General features: G+C 43.0%; 1 protein-coding gene across 4 annotated transcripts in view; it reads left to right on the plus strand.

Annotated features, from left to right (window-relative positions):
• HDAC7 (histone deacetylase 7) overlaps positions 1-20,309 on the plus strand; it is a 579,208-nt gene that overhangs the window by 510,560 nt on the left and 48,339 nt on the right. For all 4 annotated transcript variants that reach the window (XM_069758685.1, XM_069758686.1, XM_069758684.1 and 1 more), the window contains 11 exons: positions 1,337-1,421; positions 2,476-2,587; positions 3,161-3,279; positions 5,172-5,294; positions 5,672-5,781; positions 6,488-6,611; positions 8,892-9,079; positions 9,490-9,687; positions 12,472-12,688; positions 12,806-12,939; positions 16,200-16,320. In XM_069758685.1, the coding sequence (XP_069614786.1) occupies positions 1,337-1,421; positions 2,476-2,587; positions 3,161-3,279; positions 5,172-5,294; positions 5,672-5,781; positions 6,488-6,611; positions 8,892-9,079; positions 9,490-9,687; positions 12,472-12,688; positions 12,806-12,939; positions 16,200-16,320 (1,531 nt within the window). The remainder of the gene's footprint in view (positions 1-1,336; positions 1,422-2,475; positions 2,588-3,160; positions 3,280-5,171; positions 5,295-5,671; positions 5,782-6,487; positions 6,612-8,891; positions 9,080-9,489; positions 9,688-12,471; positions 12,689-12,805; positions 12,940-16,199; positions 16,321-20,309) is intronic.

Below are 20,309 nucleotides of genomic sequence, written 5' to 3' on the forward strand. Positions count from 1 at the left end.
TATGCATCTAACTTTTGTCAGGAGGTTTTCTTGGCATATATACGTTTAAACATACTGTTCAGACGCAGTGTACACTGATGCTAAAGCTGATAGCTATAATGCCGCCACATTTTTAGCTTCCATACAAGTGTTGGAAGTCTTGGCCTAAGGGCTCACACTATCAGCGTAAATAAAATCGGCCCAATGTTGTTCCTGAAAACAAGGAAGAGTGCCTTGCGAGTAAAATGCGATTTTTCTCACCTCCGTATCTGTATGACAAACGTATGCAGTGTGTTTTTAACATCAGCTTTTAAATACCGTAATTCTGTCATCTCAAGCTGGTTTACTAACTAATAAAACAATCTCATATATAGATAGTTAATTGAAATATATATACGGTAATCAGTGCAGTGCAGCTTACTGTACATGTATTTAAGCTCATAAATAAAAGACAAAAATGGCGTGGGGTTGCCCTTATTTTTTTTAACCAACTAAGGGAAAGTCAGCAGCTGGCGGCTGATGTTTATAGTCTGGGAGAGGGGTAATAGCCTGGGAAGCTCCATGTTTATTAGTATCAGCTGCCAACTGTCTACTTAGCCTTTACCGGTTATTACCAAGGGGTGACCTCCCCTAAAAATAAGGGGTTTCCCCTATAATTAATAACCAGCTAAGGCTAGGCAGACAGCGGCGGGCTGATATAAACAGCCTAGGAAGGGGCCATGGATATTGGTCTCCTTGTAGACTAAGAACATCAGCCCTCAGCTGCCCCATAAATAAACCATTATCATTATAAGTGATCCATGTCTCCATCCCATAAAACTGATATGAAGACATCCGCTGCATTCACTGTAAACTGTCAAGTGATGAGAATTACTGTCAAAATAATCACGCCTTTAATTCTTTTTTATGGACAGGGCAAAAAACACCCTATTTTTACGGATTGTTCTGGAATTTCTGGAAGGCTGACAACCGTCAGACAACTGCCTGTCATGGTGCTGATGATATTTGCAAGAATAGCGCAGCATTGAGTATATTCTTAGTCACAAAACGATAGACACCGCAATGTAACTACAGCACAACAGGTCCAGCACTTTGTCGCGGCTCTTGTTGTCTTACGTGAATATTGCCATACTGTCTTTGTATGTTCTGTTAGTTTAGCTTTGTTGAGATAAAAAAAGTTTAGAGCCCTATGGGGATAAGTTGCAATACCAGACACACCCTAAGGTCAGAAGTGGCGCTGTTTCTGATGAAGAAATATACACCCTATTTATCCCATTTGCTTTGACCGTCTCATTCATGAAGTGCTGACATTCTGTCTCCTACACCCATGGTCTGAACTTTCGTTCTTGTCTTACAGCTGAACATGGAATGTCGCAATGCCGATCATGGACGACAGGACCAAAGTCTCAGGCAGCTGGTCAACAAGGACAAAAGCAAATGCAGTATGAGAATTAATTGTTATGTTATCACATGTAATACACATATGCAAATGATAGACTGCAAAGGAAATTAATGCAGAGTTTACAGTAATAGCACGCTGTAAACCTGTGATAAAATCTGACATTCCCCATAATTGCTCGGCAGATAATTCAGTATATTTTATGGCAGCTTGTGTTGTGGACAGGTTGCCTGGGCAATAACAGGGAATTTTTTCATTTTCAGCAGTACCTGTTATTTAACACATACATTACAAATGAGTAATTCACCTTTAGTAAGTAACTAATACAAGTATCTATGATTAAATGAGTCGTTGATCCCTTATGGTTCGTCTTCGGCCTGATCGGCACAGTCACATCACTAGTAAGTGTGAGGCTGGTGACCATAGTACACGATCGCCCTCTGCAGGTAGATTGAAGAGCAACTAGTAATGTGTCGGCAAATAGTTCACATTTTCATAAAAACCACTTGAAATACGAAGAACAAAAAAAAAATGTTCATGTATACGGTGATTTCAGCCATAGTAAATAAAAAAAGAAAAACATAAACATACTTAATTCATCCAAGACCATTTTGTTGCTGGCTTGTCAATTATTCTGGACCATTGAATGGACAGATTTGTTTGCCTTACGGTCAGGAGTTGTTTGGACCAATGGGGGCATGTTTACGGGAAAAGACCCTTGTAGGATTATAGTGTCTGCTTCATTTGGACTTTTCCATATCTTGGAAAAAATCAATACATTACATTTATATTTTGAATTTCCCCACTTGTAAGATTTTAATGGTGGGATAGAACTTTATCTTGGCTGCGCAGGCGTACTTATCTGCCCTGTTGAGGGCAGAGCAAAGTCCTGCAGTGCGCAGGTGGTGGGAAAGGTCAGAGAGGCCCAGCACCTGAAAGGCGGTAGTCGTAACTCTTATCAGCCAAACCTGGTGACAGGTTCACTTTAAGCCTATTTCCATACATGCTTAGCCTTTGCCACGTTGACCAGTGGTTGTAGTTGTCTATAATCTGCTATGTTTGTTATACTTATAGTTTTGCTTCCTTCATGGTCCTAGGTGCCAATGCCAGCCCAGCGGTGAAACAGAAACTGTTACAGATGATTCGAAACAAGCAGCAAGTAGACCGTTATAACCCCACGAATCACATCAGCCCAACCATTTCTAACAGGTACCTGTATATCTTGTATATCAGTGGAGAAGAGAGGATAGGATTCATTAAATGTAGAGAATTAATTGCTGTTACAGTCTTGCATAATTTCAGTTCATTTGGGGAGTCCCTTGGAGGTGGCCACATCGTTTAAAGGAGAGGGTTGGTTTTCTCTGTTGCTTTGGCACCTCTCTATTGCGGAGGATGCCACTTAAACAGGATGCCTCCCAGCAATTGTCTGGTAGCCATATAGCAGGTGTGCACGCTGGTCGTTTAAGAACAGGGCAGCACGCACATAAGCGCACCGCCGGGACTGAGAGCCAGGAAGGAAACAGGGAGTACGGTGCGCATCCAGAGTGCTGAGTGTGCCAGCATCTCTGCATAGAAAGGGAAGGGGAACCATGTAGGAGCGCCAGCAATACCGTTACATCTTCCTTATCCTCCATTCCTGTCCGTCCTCAGAATGAGCTTTAGTTATGGATATAATTTCTGCACCCAAAAAAAGAGTTGGCTTTGAAGTTCTGGCAATCTGTAATCATTAGATATAGTTACTGATATTTCAGAATTCTATATATATATATATTTTTTTTTTAGATCATCTGAAACGATGGAAAAAAATAACCATCTTTCAAGCATCCCCAATAATTTCATTCCTCAGGCTGCACCCAGCACCTGTAACACTTCTGAACATGGCCTTCCTCTCCGGAGAACAGGTATTTTCTTAATAAAAAATAAAAAGTGACACAATTTTTGCATATTTTGCCCAAAAAGGGACATGAAAGGAACAATTAACGCCTACAAAACACAGCATCCCAAAAAATAGTGAAAACTCACCAAAACTATATAAAACACAAACTGCAATCTTACATATGCATTACATTACTATAGGTAGATTATTTTTTCTCTCTAATACATATCATACAAAGTTGTCTAAGTGTCTAAAACCATATAATTGATTATAAAAACAGACATAGAGATGGTGATTGGGATAACACCTAAACATACTGAGATGACACTAAAGTCTGATACAAATAGACAGTAGATGGTTAATAATTAGTGATGAGCGAATATACTCGTTACTTGAGATTTCCCGAGCACGCTCGGGTGTCCTCCGAGTATTCTTTAGTGCTCGGAGACTTAGTTTTCATCGCCGCAGCTGCACGATTTACATCTGTTAGCCAGCATAAGTACATGTGGGGATTGCCTGGTTGTTAGGGAATCCCCACATGTAATCAAGCTGGCTAACAGATGTAAATCATTCAGCTGCGGTGATGAAAACTAAATCTCCGATCACTAAAAAATACTCGGAGGTCACCCGAGCGTACTCGGGATATCTCGAGTAACGAGCATATTTGCTCATCACTATTAATAATTTATCATACATCCCAAGCTAGAAATACCCAATGGACAATAACAAAGCCTAATGTAATGCACCAATGTGAAAATTAGGGTCTAAAGATATAATACCATCTGGCTCCATAATGTGCCTCATGCAAAGGGGGTTTTACTGTTGGCTTCCTCCTTAGTCTGCTGCTATACACACTAAAGGCCCCATATACATTAGATGGCTGTTCTTTCAGCCGCGTCAGTGCTCCTGTGTTCTCTATCAGAAAGCCGCCGGCTGACATGTTGGCTGACGATTTCTGTGCAAGAAAACAACGTGGTTGGCAGTCTGAAATCAAACATGCTCAATCGACATCTCCCCAGCGATCAGTTGAGTCGCCTTCAGAGGTTCCATGCATGATAGGTAGCTGTCAGCGGAATGATGCTTCAGAAGATCTTACGGCCGCCCTGTTTCTCCTCCATACCCAGGAGCACTCAACCAGCCGAGTGCTCATGTCTCTTCTATGAGTGAGCCGCCGCCAAATCCCTCTGGCAAATGCTTCTCTCACAGGGAGCAAAAATATCAGCAGTGCATGATCAGAAATGCCAGATTTTTCTGAATGCAGTCCATCTGAAGAAGGGCTTGATGACCGAAACATCACTATCTTCGTTTTTGGATTGTGATTCTTCTCATTAAAACTTAAAATTGTCTTTCAACTTCAATAGTTCCAGATTCTGTTTCTCATTCTGATTCATGGAGTGGTATCCTGTCCAGGTATATTCCAGCTGTATACCTGTCTAATATATTATCAGTTTTTATAGAACTGGGTAACCCCTTTAAGGTAGCCATGTATATGATGAAAATCTTGGCCAGCTTATACCTGACATGCGTAACGAGTGATGAACGTTGCTAATTTCCCTGCCTTTTGTACCATTTGCATTTTCAAGTGTACATTTCCAGATAAGTAACCAAGTGATGGGAACATAATGTAAATCATATAACCCTGCAGTGTCAGGAGAGAAATAGTGAACACCACAAATAGAAGAATCAGAATGTAGGATCTCACTACTTCAGGCCTAGTATAAGGCTGCTGCTGTATCTTACATAGTAGTTGGGTCGGTAGCCATGAGTCCATCACCCATGATACCCCCTATATGCCAGCTATATTTACTGCACATTTGTGCTCACGTGTTCGGTTCTGGTGCTGGTGTGGAATCCAGAACTTGGCGAGGTTGCATGTGAGCTGCTAACATTAGAATTGTGCACTTAATTTCCCCACAGCCTCTGAGCCAAACTTGAAGTGGCCTGTCAGACCCAAGAAGTCTGGGGAGAGAAGGAAGAACCCACTAATGCGCAAGGAAAGCGCTCCACCAGCAGTTAGAAGAAGACCCCCAGAGACACAGGGTGGGTGAATGCTCCACGAGGGGTTGAAGTAGGGTAATGTCCTTTACATCCTCATCAGTTTAGCGTGAGACATTTTCCAGCATCACAATAGACGCAGCTTTACATTATTTATACATCCTACGATATTACATGATTCTTAGATACATTTTGGAATTTCCACTGCCAGACTCTTAGTAGATCTTCATATACTTTTAGTTTACTCTTTACAAAATTGTATATTTTACACATACTAATTTTATGGATTCTATGCTTGATAAATTAATTTACTAGTGATATTATATGGTTGATGGAAGATCCTTGTCCTGTTTTCCAGGTCCTATAATGCTGGACCTCACGGTCTTCCAGTTGTCTTGAGTTTCTGTTTTGTTCCGTTGCAGATTCATCCCCCAGTAGTAGCAGCACTCCTGTGTCTGGCTGCAGCTCTCCGAATGACAGTCTGACAGCTGAAAATGGAAGTCTGTCCTCACTACCTGGTGCTGGCTCAGAGGTGAGGGCCTTATAAAATCCCTTACCTTTAGAGTATTCCTTTTCCTTCAGTTGATTGGATTCTTTTTGCCAGGAATATGGAGTCAGTAACCAAAAACTCCGACTCCTAAACTTCCCTGACTGACTCCCTCATACATAGCTCATGTTTAAGTGATACATTTACTGTAGTAAAATGGTAACATCAGGCTTTTAATCACCTTTATGATGCAATAATAAAGCTATTTCCTGTTCACTCTAGCAGTTCGGAGATGAGTGCAGGCCTTCCTTCCCAGCACATTTTTCCTCTGATCTGTGGATGAGGAGCTGCACTACTGAGCATGTACATAAAGTGCAGCACAGATTCCTCTCAACTAAAAACTGAACAGAACATACATTTATAGGACTTTTCATAACTTTTCCCAAATTATGAAAACATTTACAGTACATCCTGCATTGTGCTACTGTACCCAATTTATTATATATTTTAGGAGTTGGAGCCGGTCCATTTTATACTGATTCCATGACTTGGACTCCACAGCACTGTTTTTTACTCATAATAGTGTCGAGATATAGTCTTATTCTTCTACCTTCCATATACCCATAGAAATGTTTGCATATTTCCACCTGTAATTACAGATTTGCAGTCCATAGCTGCAGTCATCTTTGACAGGTGTGATATATGTAAATTCTATGCATTGATATGACTATTCTTTCTTTCTCTTCCTTAGGGTCTAATTCCCAGAGTTATGTATGTGCCCGGTATTGATGATGGTACAAATACCCTGTCTGCTGCTCGTATTCAGCCGGTCATCATCCTGGAGCCCTCTGGTGCACACACTCCGTTGGTGGCCGGTATGTACTTTCAAGTTAGGACAGAAGGGCGTAGGGCCTGGTTAATGAAGACCGACATTGTTCATGGCGGCGTTGATGAGGAGATGGGCTGGAGTCAGACACTTATGATTCATGAAGAGGCGTAAGTCTGTTCATGAATCAGGAGCATGGGACGAGTGGTGTAGAACTCTGTGTGCAATTCGCCACAAGTCCTACTCCAGCCCATGCTGCAGTAAGATTTGTGGGATAGTGAACACCACTGCTCTTCATGAAATTGATGAGGTGGTCTCCCCGTCTCAGATCCACTCATTTTTTCTAAGCTAGGACAAACTGGCACAAGAAAGTAAAAAGTCGCAAGATTTTGGAGCAACTTCAAGTTGTGCCTAAACTTTGAGCCTTTTCAAAGTTTTACTCCAGAATTCTGGCGTAAAAGCTTCCATGCATCGGGCCCTTAGTGTTTCTATCCCTCTTATTGCCTTTTCCATAAAACTTTGGACAATTCTCCATCCTTGCTAACAATGCAGGTGCCCTGAAGTGAGCACTTGGACACATATTCTGACCACCCACTAAATGGTATGGGGTTAACCAGCGCTGGGTGACCTCTCCAACTAAAGATCAAGTCATTAAAATCTAGTAAAACAGGAACATTTGTGTGATGGATGATCAGAGACCCTGAGGAAGCGATACTACAGCAGCTACATCCCCTCCCCCTCTGTCTACCATTTATTATTTTTATTTTATTTTTTGCTGGCTGAGGAGGTTCTTGAACAGATGATACTTTCCCCTAGCAAAATATATGATCAGGTTTTATAGACTATAGTCCCATAGAGCACTGGTTTATGCGGATGGTTCTGATGATGGGTACACCTTCAGTGTGTTCTGATTGTGATATGGCTTTTGGCGTGCCGTTACTGGCCTAACATAATGCTCTCAGTGTGAAAAACAAGATAATCTTGTAGTTATGATACCTTTTAATGGCTGACAAAAATAAAATAAGTGATGTTACAAAGCAAGCTGTCGGGACTTCTTAGGTCCCTTCCTCAGGCATGGTATAACAGTTTTTGAAGAAACACACATATATGCACAAACAAGCAAAAAAAGAAAGGGACATTGTATAATAAATGAACATTTAAATAAAAAACAAACTGAGCTCGGACTAATTTCTTAATTGGATTGGATTAGTGGTACTGAGCTAAGTATGTGATTTCTGAATTATCCTAATACAAAGTATATAACTAAGGAACGTGACCCCATTGTCATCATTTTAAAGCCACGATGATTGTTCTTTTTGTACATGCTGTAATATGACATGGTGTTCTTATTAGTTATTCTGCTAGGCAATTGTACGCAGTGCCACTAACAGATCGTATGATGGGTTTGTCATTTTTATAGATAATCAAACACCCTGTGATTTAATTTCATTGCTTATTCTAGAAAAGTGTTTCCCAAAACCCCGTCCTCGTGGTCCCCCTACAAATCATGTTTTCAGGATTTCCCAAGTATTGCACAGGTGAGAGAACCTGCAGCAATGTCTGATGCGTTGATGATAGTCCCACCACCCATGTAATGCTAAGACTATGCTTCCACGTGGCGTATTTCCAGCGCTTTGGCGCAGCGGACACTCGCCCCGTCCAAAGTGCTGCCGGCTTTTGTACGCGTGGTGATTCCGTATATGTCCATTGAACACATGCAGAATCACCGCATCCTATACATCAGGGGTCCCCAACTGCAGTCCTCAAGGCCCACCAACAGGTCATGTTTTCAGGATTTCCTTTGCATTGCACAGGTGATGCAATTATTACCTGGGCAAGACTAAGGAAATCCTGAAAACATGACATGTTGGTGGGCCTTGAGGACTGGAGTTGGGGACCCCTGCTATACATAGATCAGTGCTATTTATCTTGCGGAGACTGAGCGTCTCCTCAAGATAAATAGACATCCTGCGGTCTATAAAGACGCACCACATGTGCGTATACGCAGGTCTGCCACCTGCTTCTTTGTACGCATAGTGGATATGGGATTTCATGAAATCTCATCCATTATGCTGTAACATCTGGGCGCTGTGGATTGGACACTGCGGCTCTACGCAGCGTCCAATCTGCAGTAAATACCCCCCAGTGGAAGCATACCCTAAGGAATCCCGAAGACATGACATGTTGGGGCCACGAGGACTGGAGTTTGGGAAACACTGTTCTAGACAGTATGCAAATAGTCCACACTGCCCCCTTGTGGTAAGTGTAGATATGACATATGAGCGAATTGAAATGATCTGTTAATAAATATCTATTTTCTGCCTTTTAGTACAAGGCCTTGGTTCTGTGCCGCTGCAATTCACCCACTCCCTTATCGGCACCGACCATACGGGACACAGGACATTAAGTCGCACGCGTTCTGAGCCACTTCCACAAAATCCCAAGACACTCCAGCAACAACTACTTTTCCAGCAGCAATATGCAGCATTCCCTAATTATGCAAAATGGGGCAACAAGGTAAGGATAGGGGATATTTTAGCAATTTACAAATCAACTTGCATATTTGACGACGTGTGAAGATCGGTCGGTTAAAACTGTGGTTTTTGACTTGAGTGTTAGAATTTCCAACGTGCAGGTGTTTAGTACCTCCTTATATCAGAAGACAGAGATGTTACTGTAGGATGCCATGTTCAGAGGCTGAGCGACTAATGTAACACCTGCCGACTGACATGCAGAAAGCCCTATGTACTAGGGCAGTGGGGCTGGTGTCATTGTTAGGTGGCAAACTAGGACCACCGTTACCATTACAACAGGTTCAGGTCTGTCATTATAGTTAGTATGTCCATGGTAAAAGTGCAATGATTTCAGTCTGAAACCTGGTGGGTAAATTTGTATTTGCGTCATCACAAATTTGTCTTCTTGTATAGCGCCCTCAGAAAACGAGTGAAAAACCAAGGTTGAGCCAGATCCCTTCAGAAGAAATGGATGATAGTGTTTCCATAAATGAGAGGCCTCCGGAAATGGGAGGAAATCCTTCTCGAGTCCGATTGGACGCTTTGCGAGGTGCAGCCCCCGAGGCACACGGCAGCAGTCAGCCAGTGGTCCAGCAGCACTACCTTCCACAGGTAAAGGCTACTACAGCTGTCAATGATGTATGCAAAGCCACGTGGATGATAAGCTGGTTCCATATGAACCATACCGGACAGTACTATCCATAAATTATAAGAAAACCATAAACTTATGCCTCTGCGACCTTATAAAGGCACTGTGGGCCTCCAATATTACACATCACAAATGTAGGACTTGGAAGAGTTAATGTTGTTTCAGGAGAACTTGCAGCCTAATATCTGTGTCTGGCTATAGCTCCTCTCCATAGAACTTTATGAGCACCAACTGCTATCTCCTATATTTCCTATCCCAGTAATGGGGAAATCTCTATTCACCGCATACAGATATTAGAGATTGTACCTGTGAATTGAGAATCGGAGATCAATCCAGGAGGAGAAAGAAACAATTCTAATAAAATATGTTACAAAGGGATAATGAGAGATTATTATCACTGATAAGATATATTTATAAGATATATTACTTGCTTATTATTATATTATTTGCTTATTTTCATGCGCAATATTGACTTATGAAATAAAAACTAAAGGGAGTCTCACACTCAAAACTGAGGTTTAACTGTTTAGATCTGCTAATAGGTAATCTAGCCTCTATAAGAATCATATGGGTACTGTAGATTTTAGTAAACGTGTTTTTATAGAAAAATAGTTTTATTACATATGTAAATGAAGGGGCTTTTGGTGCAGCCATGCTGTGGCCAAGGGCTTGTTGCACCTTTCCACCCACCAAATTACAATACTTCGCCCAACCCCCGTGGTGATTGGCAGTGCTTGCTTTGGAGCACTGTCTGATTGAATTCTCCAGACCTAAATATTCTGACACTGGAGTAGCCGAGCCACAGCATGCACACACGGCATCGCACGTTCAACTGTATCAGCATCTTGGATGCCAATACAGTTGAAAGCATTGATGGAGGGCGGAGTGGCAGGTGAAGCTCCCTCTCCCATCATTCCCCTCTGCTTCTGACCCAGCGGACACAATGACGTCCCTTCATCGCGCTATGCTATGCCGGGCAGTGGAGCTGCCGAGACACTCTTCAGAGACGGGAGTAGCGGAGAAACGGGGAGAGGTGAGTATTGCATTTTATTTTGTTTTAAGTCATTGAGTATATGGTGGCCATATTACTGAAGGAGTATGGGGTGTCCATTACACCATATAGGGGGTGCATTGTACCATGTGGTGGCCATAATACTGGAGGACTATGGGGTCTGCATTATACCGTATGGGGGCTTCATTATACCATATGGGGTCTGCATTATACTATATGGCGGCTGCATTATACTCTATCAAAAACTATTTGCTGTGCATTATACTATACGTACTATATGGGGAGTGCATTATACTCTATTGAGTACTATTGGGTGTGCATTATACTATGTGTAATATATTGGGTCTGCATTATACCCAATGGAGGACTATTGGGTGCAATATACTGTATGGAGGACTATGGGTAGTGCAGTATACTATATGAAGGACTATGGGGTGCATTATACTATATGGAGGACTAAGGGGCAGATATGTTGCTGATAACATGATACTGTATGGGATCAGATTGATCTGCTAGTGATCATTCTATGCCCATCGTTTTTCCTCACCCAGTGTAAAGAGGCTGAACAAATGTCAAACGGCTTCAATATTGTCGATCACGCTTTTTTAGCAGCCAGAACTCAGTGCATGTAAATACAACCGAAATGTTTCTGTGTGATGGTGCAACATGTGAGCATTTGGGGTCCCAGTTTAAACCTTTGCCCAGGGCCCTACTTTGTCTAAAACTGGCCCGGACCTCACCTGTCAGTATCGACCATCTCTGCTTTGTAATCCTGTATGCAGTGAATGGCTGCTATACACAGGAGAGTGGGATGAGGGGGCTTAAAGGTGCGCTGAGGCCTTGGTCACACCAAGGTTATGCCACAGCCCCCTCACTTATGTAATAACACCGTTTTTGTCTTAAGCGCATTTACTAAAATCTACAGTACTAATATTATTTTTATCGGGGCTAAGCCAATTATATGAAGGACTAAATATAATATGTGGATAATAGACTCTCTGTAAGTCTAGACACAAAAAGAGCACAGCGAGGTCAAAAATACTCTGTTGTAAAGAAGTCACAGTAAATAAGCAAGTGCTAGTCAAAGAATGAAAAAAATGCAGGGTATTTAGTTAAGTTTTTTTGCAAAAAAATGTATATTAAGCTGCTCCACCAATCGCCAAGGTATACCCATAATAGAGCAGTCCTATCTAATGTATATAATCCCTATCTGATGTATTTAAAAACCTGATCATCTGTATAGTACCTGTATAAGCAGGGTTCAGAGAGAAAATATCCATTTGGACTTGCCGGATGGAACAACTTCAGTGCAAATGGCCCACAGAGGAGTGGTAGACTCCCCAGTCTTGTAGAAACAAGAAAAAATTTATAGAACCAAAAACACATGGGCTACTTGCACAGTGAACAAGCCTGTAGAAACTGTAAGTCTATTATAGTTATCAGGTAACCATGCAGCCTCCCAAACAATTCAGTAGCGCCAACAGAAGATGAAGTGGCCCAGCACTTTTCTAGGACTACAACACATTGTTCTAGCAATTACCAGGCTCAGACCAATTAAATACCCACTGATATGCCAAATACGTTTTCACTGACCTCCCCATTGTGTTTTAAAGGCATAAACCCCTAAGTTTATCAGTGGATGATCATGTTTGTAGCTTTAATTCTTTATGTTGGATGTAGTTGTTGTTTGTGCTATGTGTTTGGTAATATACAGCACTTCCTATGTACCCCTCAGAACTACGTGTGGGAGGCCGCCCACCATCGCACCCCCCAACATGTGAAAAGAGCGCCTCTGGATACCCTGATGATTCCCCTAGTTTCAGGAGCACATCGTCCTCTCTCTCGAGCAAAGTCTTCACCGGCTTCAGCCTCTCTCCCCACTCAAGACCCCTCATCTAAAACCATGACACTTTCAGTGCCAGAGCAAGCTGACAAACCACGCTTCACCACAGGTAAAAGAAAAAATGGGATCAATGAATTGAGCCCTGAAATGCTGAGCTACAATCACTCTCTGCTGATAATTGTAATAAAGTGCATGACATTGTATTACTTCTTGTCTTCCAAAATAGGAGTCGTATATGACTCTGTGATGCTAAAACATCAGTGCACCTGCGGGGACAACAGCAACCACCCCGAGCACGCGGGGAGAATCCAGAGCATCTGGTCGCGCCTGCAGGAGAGAGGACTGCGAAACCATTGTGAAGTAAGACGTCCCTACTATCGTAGTGTGCTACAGATTGCTTTATACTCATCGTGTCACTGCCAGAAAGCGGAGTCCACCATTTCTTTCACATTATATCGATCTGTACAATAGCCTCCACCAGTAATACAACCATAACTAGGCCATCAAGCAGTGGTGCCAACGGCTTACATTGGCCCCCAAAATACAGTGTGGTCTGCCGTGTTCCATCTTGGCCTTTGTTGTTTGGATGTACTTCTCTAGGTGTCCATTCTGATGGATTTGTTGGTGGAGGCTCCTGCAGAAAGTCCAACAGTATTTAATGTATACAGATTAAAAACATATTTTCACATGTCTGACGTCTATGGACACGGTGATATGAAATAATGTTTTTAAATTGGTGAAATGGGCATGATTAAAAAAAATATATATATATATATATATATATATATATATATATATATATATATATATATATATATATATATATATATATATATATATATATATATATATATATATATATATCCGCTGATACATACTATATAAATGTCCAACTGTCCATATGCCTGTCTAAAAGACCAGAATAAATAAGCCAGGACACTCCAAATACAATAAATTCTACTAAGAACATTGTCACTGTCTACAAAAAAATGTACAGTATATACTCGAGTATAAGCCGACCCGAGTATAAGCCGACCCCCCTAAATTTGCCACAGAAAACTGGGAAAACTTAATCACTCGAGTATAAGCCTAGGGTGGAAAATGCAGCAGCTACTGGTAAATTTCAAAAATAAAAATAGGTACCAATAAAAGTAAAATTAATTGAGACATCAGTAGTTTAAGTGTTTTTGAATATCTATATTGAATCAGGAGCCCCATATAATGCTTCATACAGTTTATGATGGGCTCCATAAGATGCTCCATACAAAATACGCCCCATATAATGCTCCATACAGTTTATGATGGGCTCCATAAGATGCTCCATATTAAAATATGCCCCATATAACGCTGTACTAATGTTGATTATGGCCCCATAAGATGCTCCATAGAGATATTTGCCCCATATAATGCTGCACATATGCTGATTATGGCCCCATAAGATGCCACATACAGATATTTGCCCCATATAATGCTGCACATGGCCTCATAAGATGCTCCATACAGATATTTGCCCCAGAAAATTCTGCACATGGCCCCATAAGATGCTCCATACAGATATTTGCCCCATATAATGCTGCACATGGCCCCATAAGATGCTCCATACAGATATTTGCCTCATATAATGCTGCACATGGCCCCATACAAATATTTGCCCCATAAAATTCTGCACATGGCCCCATAAGATGCTCCATACAGATATTTGCCCCATATAATGCTGCACATGGCCCCATACAGATATTTGCCTCATATAATGCTGCACATGGCCCCATAAGATGCTCCATACAGATATTTGCCTCATATAATGCTGCACATGGCCCCATACAGATATTTGCCCCATAAAATTCTGCACATGGCCCCATAAGATGCTCCATACAGATATTTGCCCCATATAATGCTGCACATGGCCCCATACAGATATTTGCCTCATATAATGCTGCACATGGCCCCATAAGATGCTCCATACAGATATTTGCCTCATATAATGCTGCACATGGCCCCATACAGATATTTGCCCCATAAAATTCTGCACATGGCCCCATAAGATGCTCCATACAGATATTTGCCCCATATAATGCTGCACATGGCCCCATACAGATATTTGCCTCATATAATGCTGCACATGGCCCCATAAGATGCTCCATACAGATATTTGCCCCATATGCTGTTGGTGCAATGAAAAAAATAAAAAATTACATACTCACCTCTCAGGCCCCCGGCACTTGCAATATTCACCTGCTCCCCGTTCCACCGCCGACCACCGCTGTGTCTTCCCCGTCCTCCGCACTGACTGTTCAGGCAGAGGGCAGTGCGCACTAATCGCGTCATCGCGCCCTCTGACCTGAGCGTCACTGCAGAGGACGGGGAAGACGCAGCGGCGCCGACGGTGGAACGTGGAGCAGGTGAATATCACGCAGTGCGTTATACTCACGTGCTCCTGGCACGGTCCCTGCTTGTCTGTTCCCCGGAGCCGGCAGCTTCTTCCTGTAGTGAGTGGTCACATGGTACCGCTCATTACAGTAATGAATATGCGGCTCTACCCTTATGGGAGTCCATATTCATTACTGTAATGAGCGGTACCATGTGACCGCTCACTACAGGAAGAAGCTGTCAGCGCCCAGAGAACCAGGGACTGCGCCAGGAGCAGGTGAGTATTATTACAGTGCTGCCGCTCCCCCTCCCCTGCCGACCCGTGGGTATGACTCGAGTATAAGCCGAGAGGGGCACTTTCAGCCTAAAAAATGGGCTGAAATTCTCGGCTTATACTCTAGTATATACGATAATAAGGACATCAAAACATTAATTGTAGAACAGGTTAGGTTAACATCATAAGGTATCACAAAAACCCAAAAGGAGAGTCACATTAATAATAAGGTGCCCAGCTTACCCAATGCCTGCCAATGTGATGTCCAGTGCAGCCCCGACTTGCATTTCATGTGGGCTTCCTCGGAGGGCTGTGATACCTTATGCTTTATATAGACCTTTACAGTAGTCACTGCCCATTATATGTGACTATTTTTTGGGGGATCATCTCCATGGTCCGACTGTTTGCTTGCACCTTGCAGGCACCAAGCAATCTAGAGTATCATGAATCTTGGCTTGTTTTATGATCTGATTTCCCAGTCCTTCCCTACCCTGCTATGTAATTAATGTTTTGATGTCCTTCACCCCTGAGCCTTTTTTTTGTGTTTTTTTTCTATTATGTTTTCTGCTACAAAATTGCAGTATATGATCAGATTACTGTTCTTCCATTGAGTCCAGCGTCATAAGAGCACCATGATGGCGGTCATGGGGCCTGTTTGCCCATGGCAATCCACCGGCTACTCTACAATTTTGCTACTGAAATGTTTGCGCCACCTAATTGTGCCATTTATTTAATGCTGTTAGATTGACATGGGAAGTTAACTGGTTAAAGAGCAGCAGTCCTCGCTAAGTGGGCAGTAGGTGGCTGTACAGCAGTCAGCAGCTACCCAGTATTGAGCGGGGTCAGTGCCTGAACCCACATCCGTACACCCACATTTGACATAGAACGTACTATTATAGCGGGAAGGGCTTACTAGCAATCCTAATCTGCTCCCTATATTACTAAGCTGATGCTGAAATTGTCTTTTGGTTCTCTGCAGTGTATTCGTGGTAGGAAAGCATCCTTGGAGGAGCTACAGTCTGTTCATACAGAGACACATGTTCTTCTCTATGGCACCAATCCTCACAATAGACTAAAACTGGACAATCGAAAGCTAGCAGGTACGTGTGCTTTCCTGGATATCACACAGAGCAAGGAAAACAATGATAAGAATATTACACATCTGATAAATACGGCATTGAACCCACATTAAATGAAATGGACACCTTTGGAGACAATATTTTTTCACATATTTTGAGTTAAAATAATTTTTGCAATTGGATGTCATTTAAAATGTTGCCTCCTATCAGCTGATTGATGAATACAGACCATATTAAAGTTGAGCTCAACTTTCAGCTGATAGAAGCTAAGTAAAAGACAGATAAGAGTTACAAACTTTTTTTGAGAACAAGTTCACTGATGGATTTAGTTAACTCTTACTACAGCCACCAGGGAAAAAAACACTATATACAAGCCAACAATCCAAATTCTTTTAATAAAAAATGTTAAATTATTTTTTTGCCCAAAATACATACCGTATATATTCGTGTATAAGTCGACCCGAGTATAAGCCGAGGCACCTAACTTTGCCTCAAAAAACTGGGAAAAGGTATTGACTCGAGTATGAGCCAGGTATGCATTCTCCCCTAACCCATATTCTGGCCTGCATGGCTACTTATTCCCATCCTTGTCTGCATGGCTCCTTCTTCCCATCCTTGTATATGCATGGCCCCTTATTCCCATCCTTGTCTGCATGACTCCTTATTCCCATCCTTATTCCCATCCTTATTCCCATCCTTATTCCCATCCTTGTATGCATGACTACTTATTCCCATCCTTGTCTGCATGGCCCCTTATCCCCATCCTTGTCTGCATGGCCCCTTATTCCCATCCTTGTCTACATGGCCCCTTATTCCCATCCTTGTCTACATGGCCCCTTATTCCCATCCTTGTCTGCATGGCTCCTTATCCCCATCCTTGTCCCCATGGCCCCTTATTCCCATCCTTGTATGCATGGCTCCTTATCCCCATCCTTGTCCCCATGGCCCCTTATTCCCATCCTTGAATGCATGGCCCCTTATTCCCATCCTTGTATGCATGGCCCCTTATTCCCATCCTTGTCTGCATGGCCCCTTATTCCCATCCTTGTATGCATGGCTCCTTATTCCCATCCTTGTATGCATGGCTCCTTATTCCCATCCTTGTATGCATGGCTCCTTATTCCCATCCTTGTCTGCATGGCTCCTTATTCCCATCCTTGTATATGCATGGCTCCTTATTCCCATCCTTGTCTGCATGGCTCCTTATTCCCATCCTTGTATATGCATGGCCCCTTATTCCCATCCTTGTATGCATGGCCCCTTATTCCCATCTTTATTCCCATCCTTGTCTGCATGGCCCCTTATTCCCATCCTTGTATGCATGGCTCCTTATTCCCATCCTTGTCTGCATGGCTCCTTATTCCCATCCTTGTATATGCATGGCCCCTTATTCCCATCCGTGTATGCATGGCTCCTTATTCCCATCCTTGTATGCATGACTCCTTATTCGCATCCTTGTCTGCTTGGCTCCTTATTCCCATCCTTGTATATGCATGGCTCCTTATTCCCATCCTTGTATATGCATGGCCCCTTATTCCCATCCTTGTCCCCATGACTCCTTATTCCCATCCTTATTCCCATCCTTGTCCCCATGACTCCTTATTCCCATCCTTGTCTGCATGGCCCCTTATTCCCATCCTTGTATATGCATGGCCCCTTATTCCCATCCGTGTATGCATGGCTCCTTATTCCCATCCTTGTATGCATGGCTCCTTATTCCCATCCTTGTCTGCTTGGCTCCTTATTCCCATCCTTGTATATGCATGGCTCCTTATTCCCATCCGTGTATGCATGGCTCCTTATTCCCATCCGTGTATGCATGGCTCCTTATTCCCATCCTTGTCTGCATGGCTCCTTATTCCCATCCTTGTCCCCATGGCTCCTTATTCCCATCCTTGTATGCATGGCTCCTTATTCCCATCCTTGTATGCATGGCTCCTTATTCCCATCCGTGTATGCATGGCTCCTTATTCCCATCCTTGTATATGCATGGCCCCTTATTCCCATCCTTGTATGCATGGCCCCTTATTCCCATCTTTATTCCCATCCTTGTCTGCATGGCCTCTTATTCCCATCCTTGTATGCATGGCTCCTTATTCCCATCCTTGTCTGCATGGCTCCTTATTCCCATCCTTGTATATGCATGGCCCCTTATTCCCATCCGTGTATGCATGGCTCCTTATTCCCATCCTTGTATGCATGACTCCTTATTCGCATCCTTGTCTGCTTGGCTCCTTATTCCCATCCTTGTATATGCATGGCTCCTTATTCCCATCCTTGTATATGCATGGCCCCTTATTCCCATCCTTGTCCCCATGACTCCTTATTCCCATCCTTATTCCCATCCTTGTCCCCATGACTCCTTATTCCCATCCTTGTCTGCATGGCCCCTTATTCCCATCCTTGTATATGCATGGCCCCTTATTCCCATCCGTGTATGCATGGCTCCTTATTCCCATCCGTGTATGCATGGCTCCTTATTCCCATCCGTGTATGCATGGCTCCTTATTCCCATCCTTGTCTGCATGGCTCCTTATTCCCATCCTTGTCCCCATGGCTCCTTATTCCCATCCTTGTATGCATGGCTCCTTATTCCCATCCTTGTATGCATGGCTCCTTATTCCCATCCGTGTATGCATGGCTCCTTATTCCCATCCTTGTCTGCATGACTCCTTATTCCCATCCTTGTCCCCATGGCTTCTTATTCCCATCCTTGTCCCCATGGCTCCTTATTCCCATCCTTGTATGCATGGCTCCTTATTCCCATCCGTGTATGCATGGCTCCTTATTCCCATCCGTGTATGCATGGCTCCTTATTCCCATCCTTGTCTGCATGACTCCTTATTCCCATCCTTGTCCCCATGACTCCTTATTCCCATCCTTGTCCGCATGGCCCCTTATTCCCATCCTTGTCCCCATGGCTCCTTATTCCCATCCTTGTCTGCATGGCTCCTTATCCCCATCCTTGTAGGCGTGGTTCCTCATCACTATCCCTGTATGTATGGCCCCATTGAGAAAAGCCTAAAAAAAAAAAATATATATTACTTGCCTTCCCTGCTCGCCCTCCCAACATCTTGTTCCGGCTTCCAGCAGCTCTTCCACCCAGGCGATCACGTGTCCCCGCTCATTATTGTTCGCCTCTCTCCAGCCTATGGGACTGGAGAGAGGTGAATATTCATTACCTTAATGAGCGGGCAGCCGTGATAGCCCGACATCTGCTGGAAGCCGGCGGCTGTAACTGTGCGCGCACTGTTAGAGAAATGAATATTCATTGCCAGTGCAGTGAATATTCATTTCTCTTTAGCAGCGGGCACAGGCTTTAGCAGCCGACTCCTTCCTCCTGTGACCCGCTGCTCAACCGCTCCTCCTCCTCCTCCTCCTCCCCCCCACCATAAATTGGGACAATGACTCATGTATAAGCCGAGGGGAACATTTTCAGCTCAAAAAATGTGCTGAAAAACTCTGCTTATACACGAGTATATACGGTACAGTAAAGTAAAAAAAAGCGTCCCCCAAAGAATCCATATCCATTCATTTTCATTAGTCTATCTACGCTCTTGTATAGATAAGTACTGCGTATAAAGTATGATTGGAAGGCTTTTGCTCACATGGGAATCATTTCAGACCTAAAGCTCAGACTGACCACCTGTTAATTGATAGTGAGGAACTCTTTCTAACTAAGTGGAAGGAGTTTTATGGGAGTTTGATATTGATGGCTTAGGTTTTGGACCCCCATAAAATGGATCAAGCTGGAAATAAGGTCTCATAATTGGTACCGTTCAATAGGGTGTAGAATGGAAGTCCTAAGTGCCATCATATAAGGTGTACTGTATCTGGGCCACCCACCTAATGCCATTAACTTCACATGCCTCCATGTTTAATGACGACATGATATATAGAATCTATATAAGGTCAGTTTCATACGTCCGACATTCTTAGTCTGTATGGCTGCGGATCTCCAGCCCCAAACTCAACAGCCTTAGGCTGTGTGCAAACGATGAGGATTTAGT

Source organism: Ranitomeya imitator, chromosome 3 (assembly GCF_032444005.1).
Source record: "Ranitomeya imitator isolate aRanImi1 chromosome 3, aRanImi1.pri, whole genome shotgun sequence".
NCBI classification, from domain to species: domain Eukaryota; kingdom Metazoa; phylum Chordata; class Amphibia; order Anura; family Dendrobatidae; genus Ranitomeya; species Ranitomeya imitator.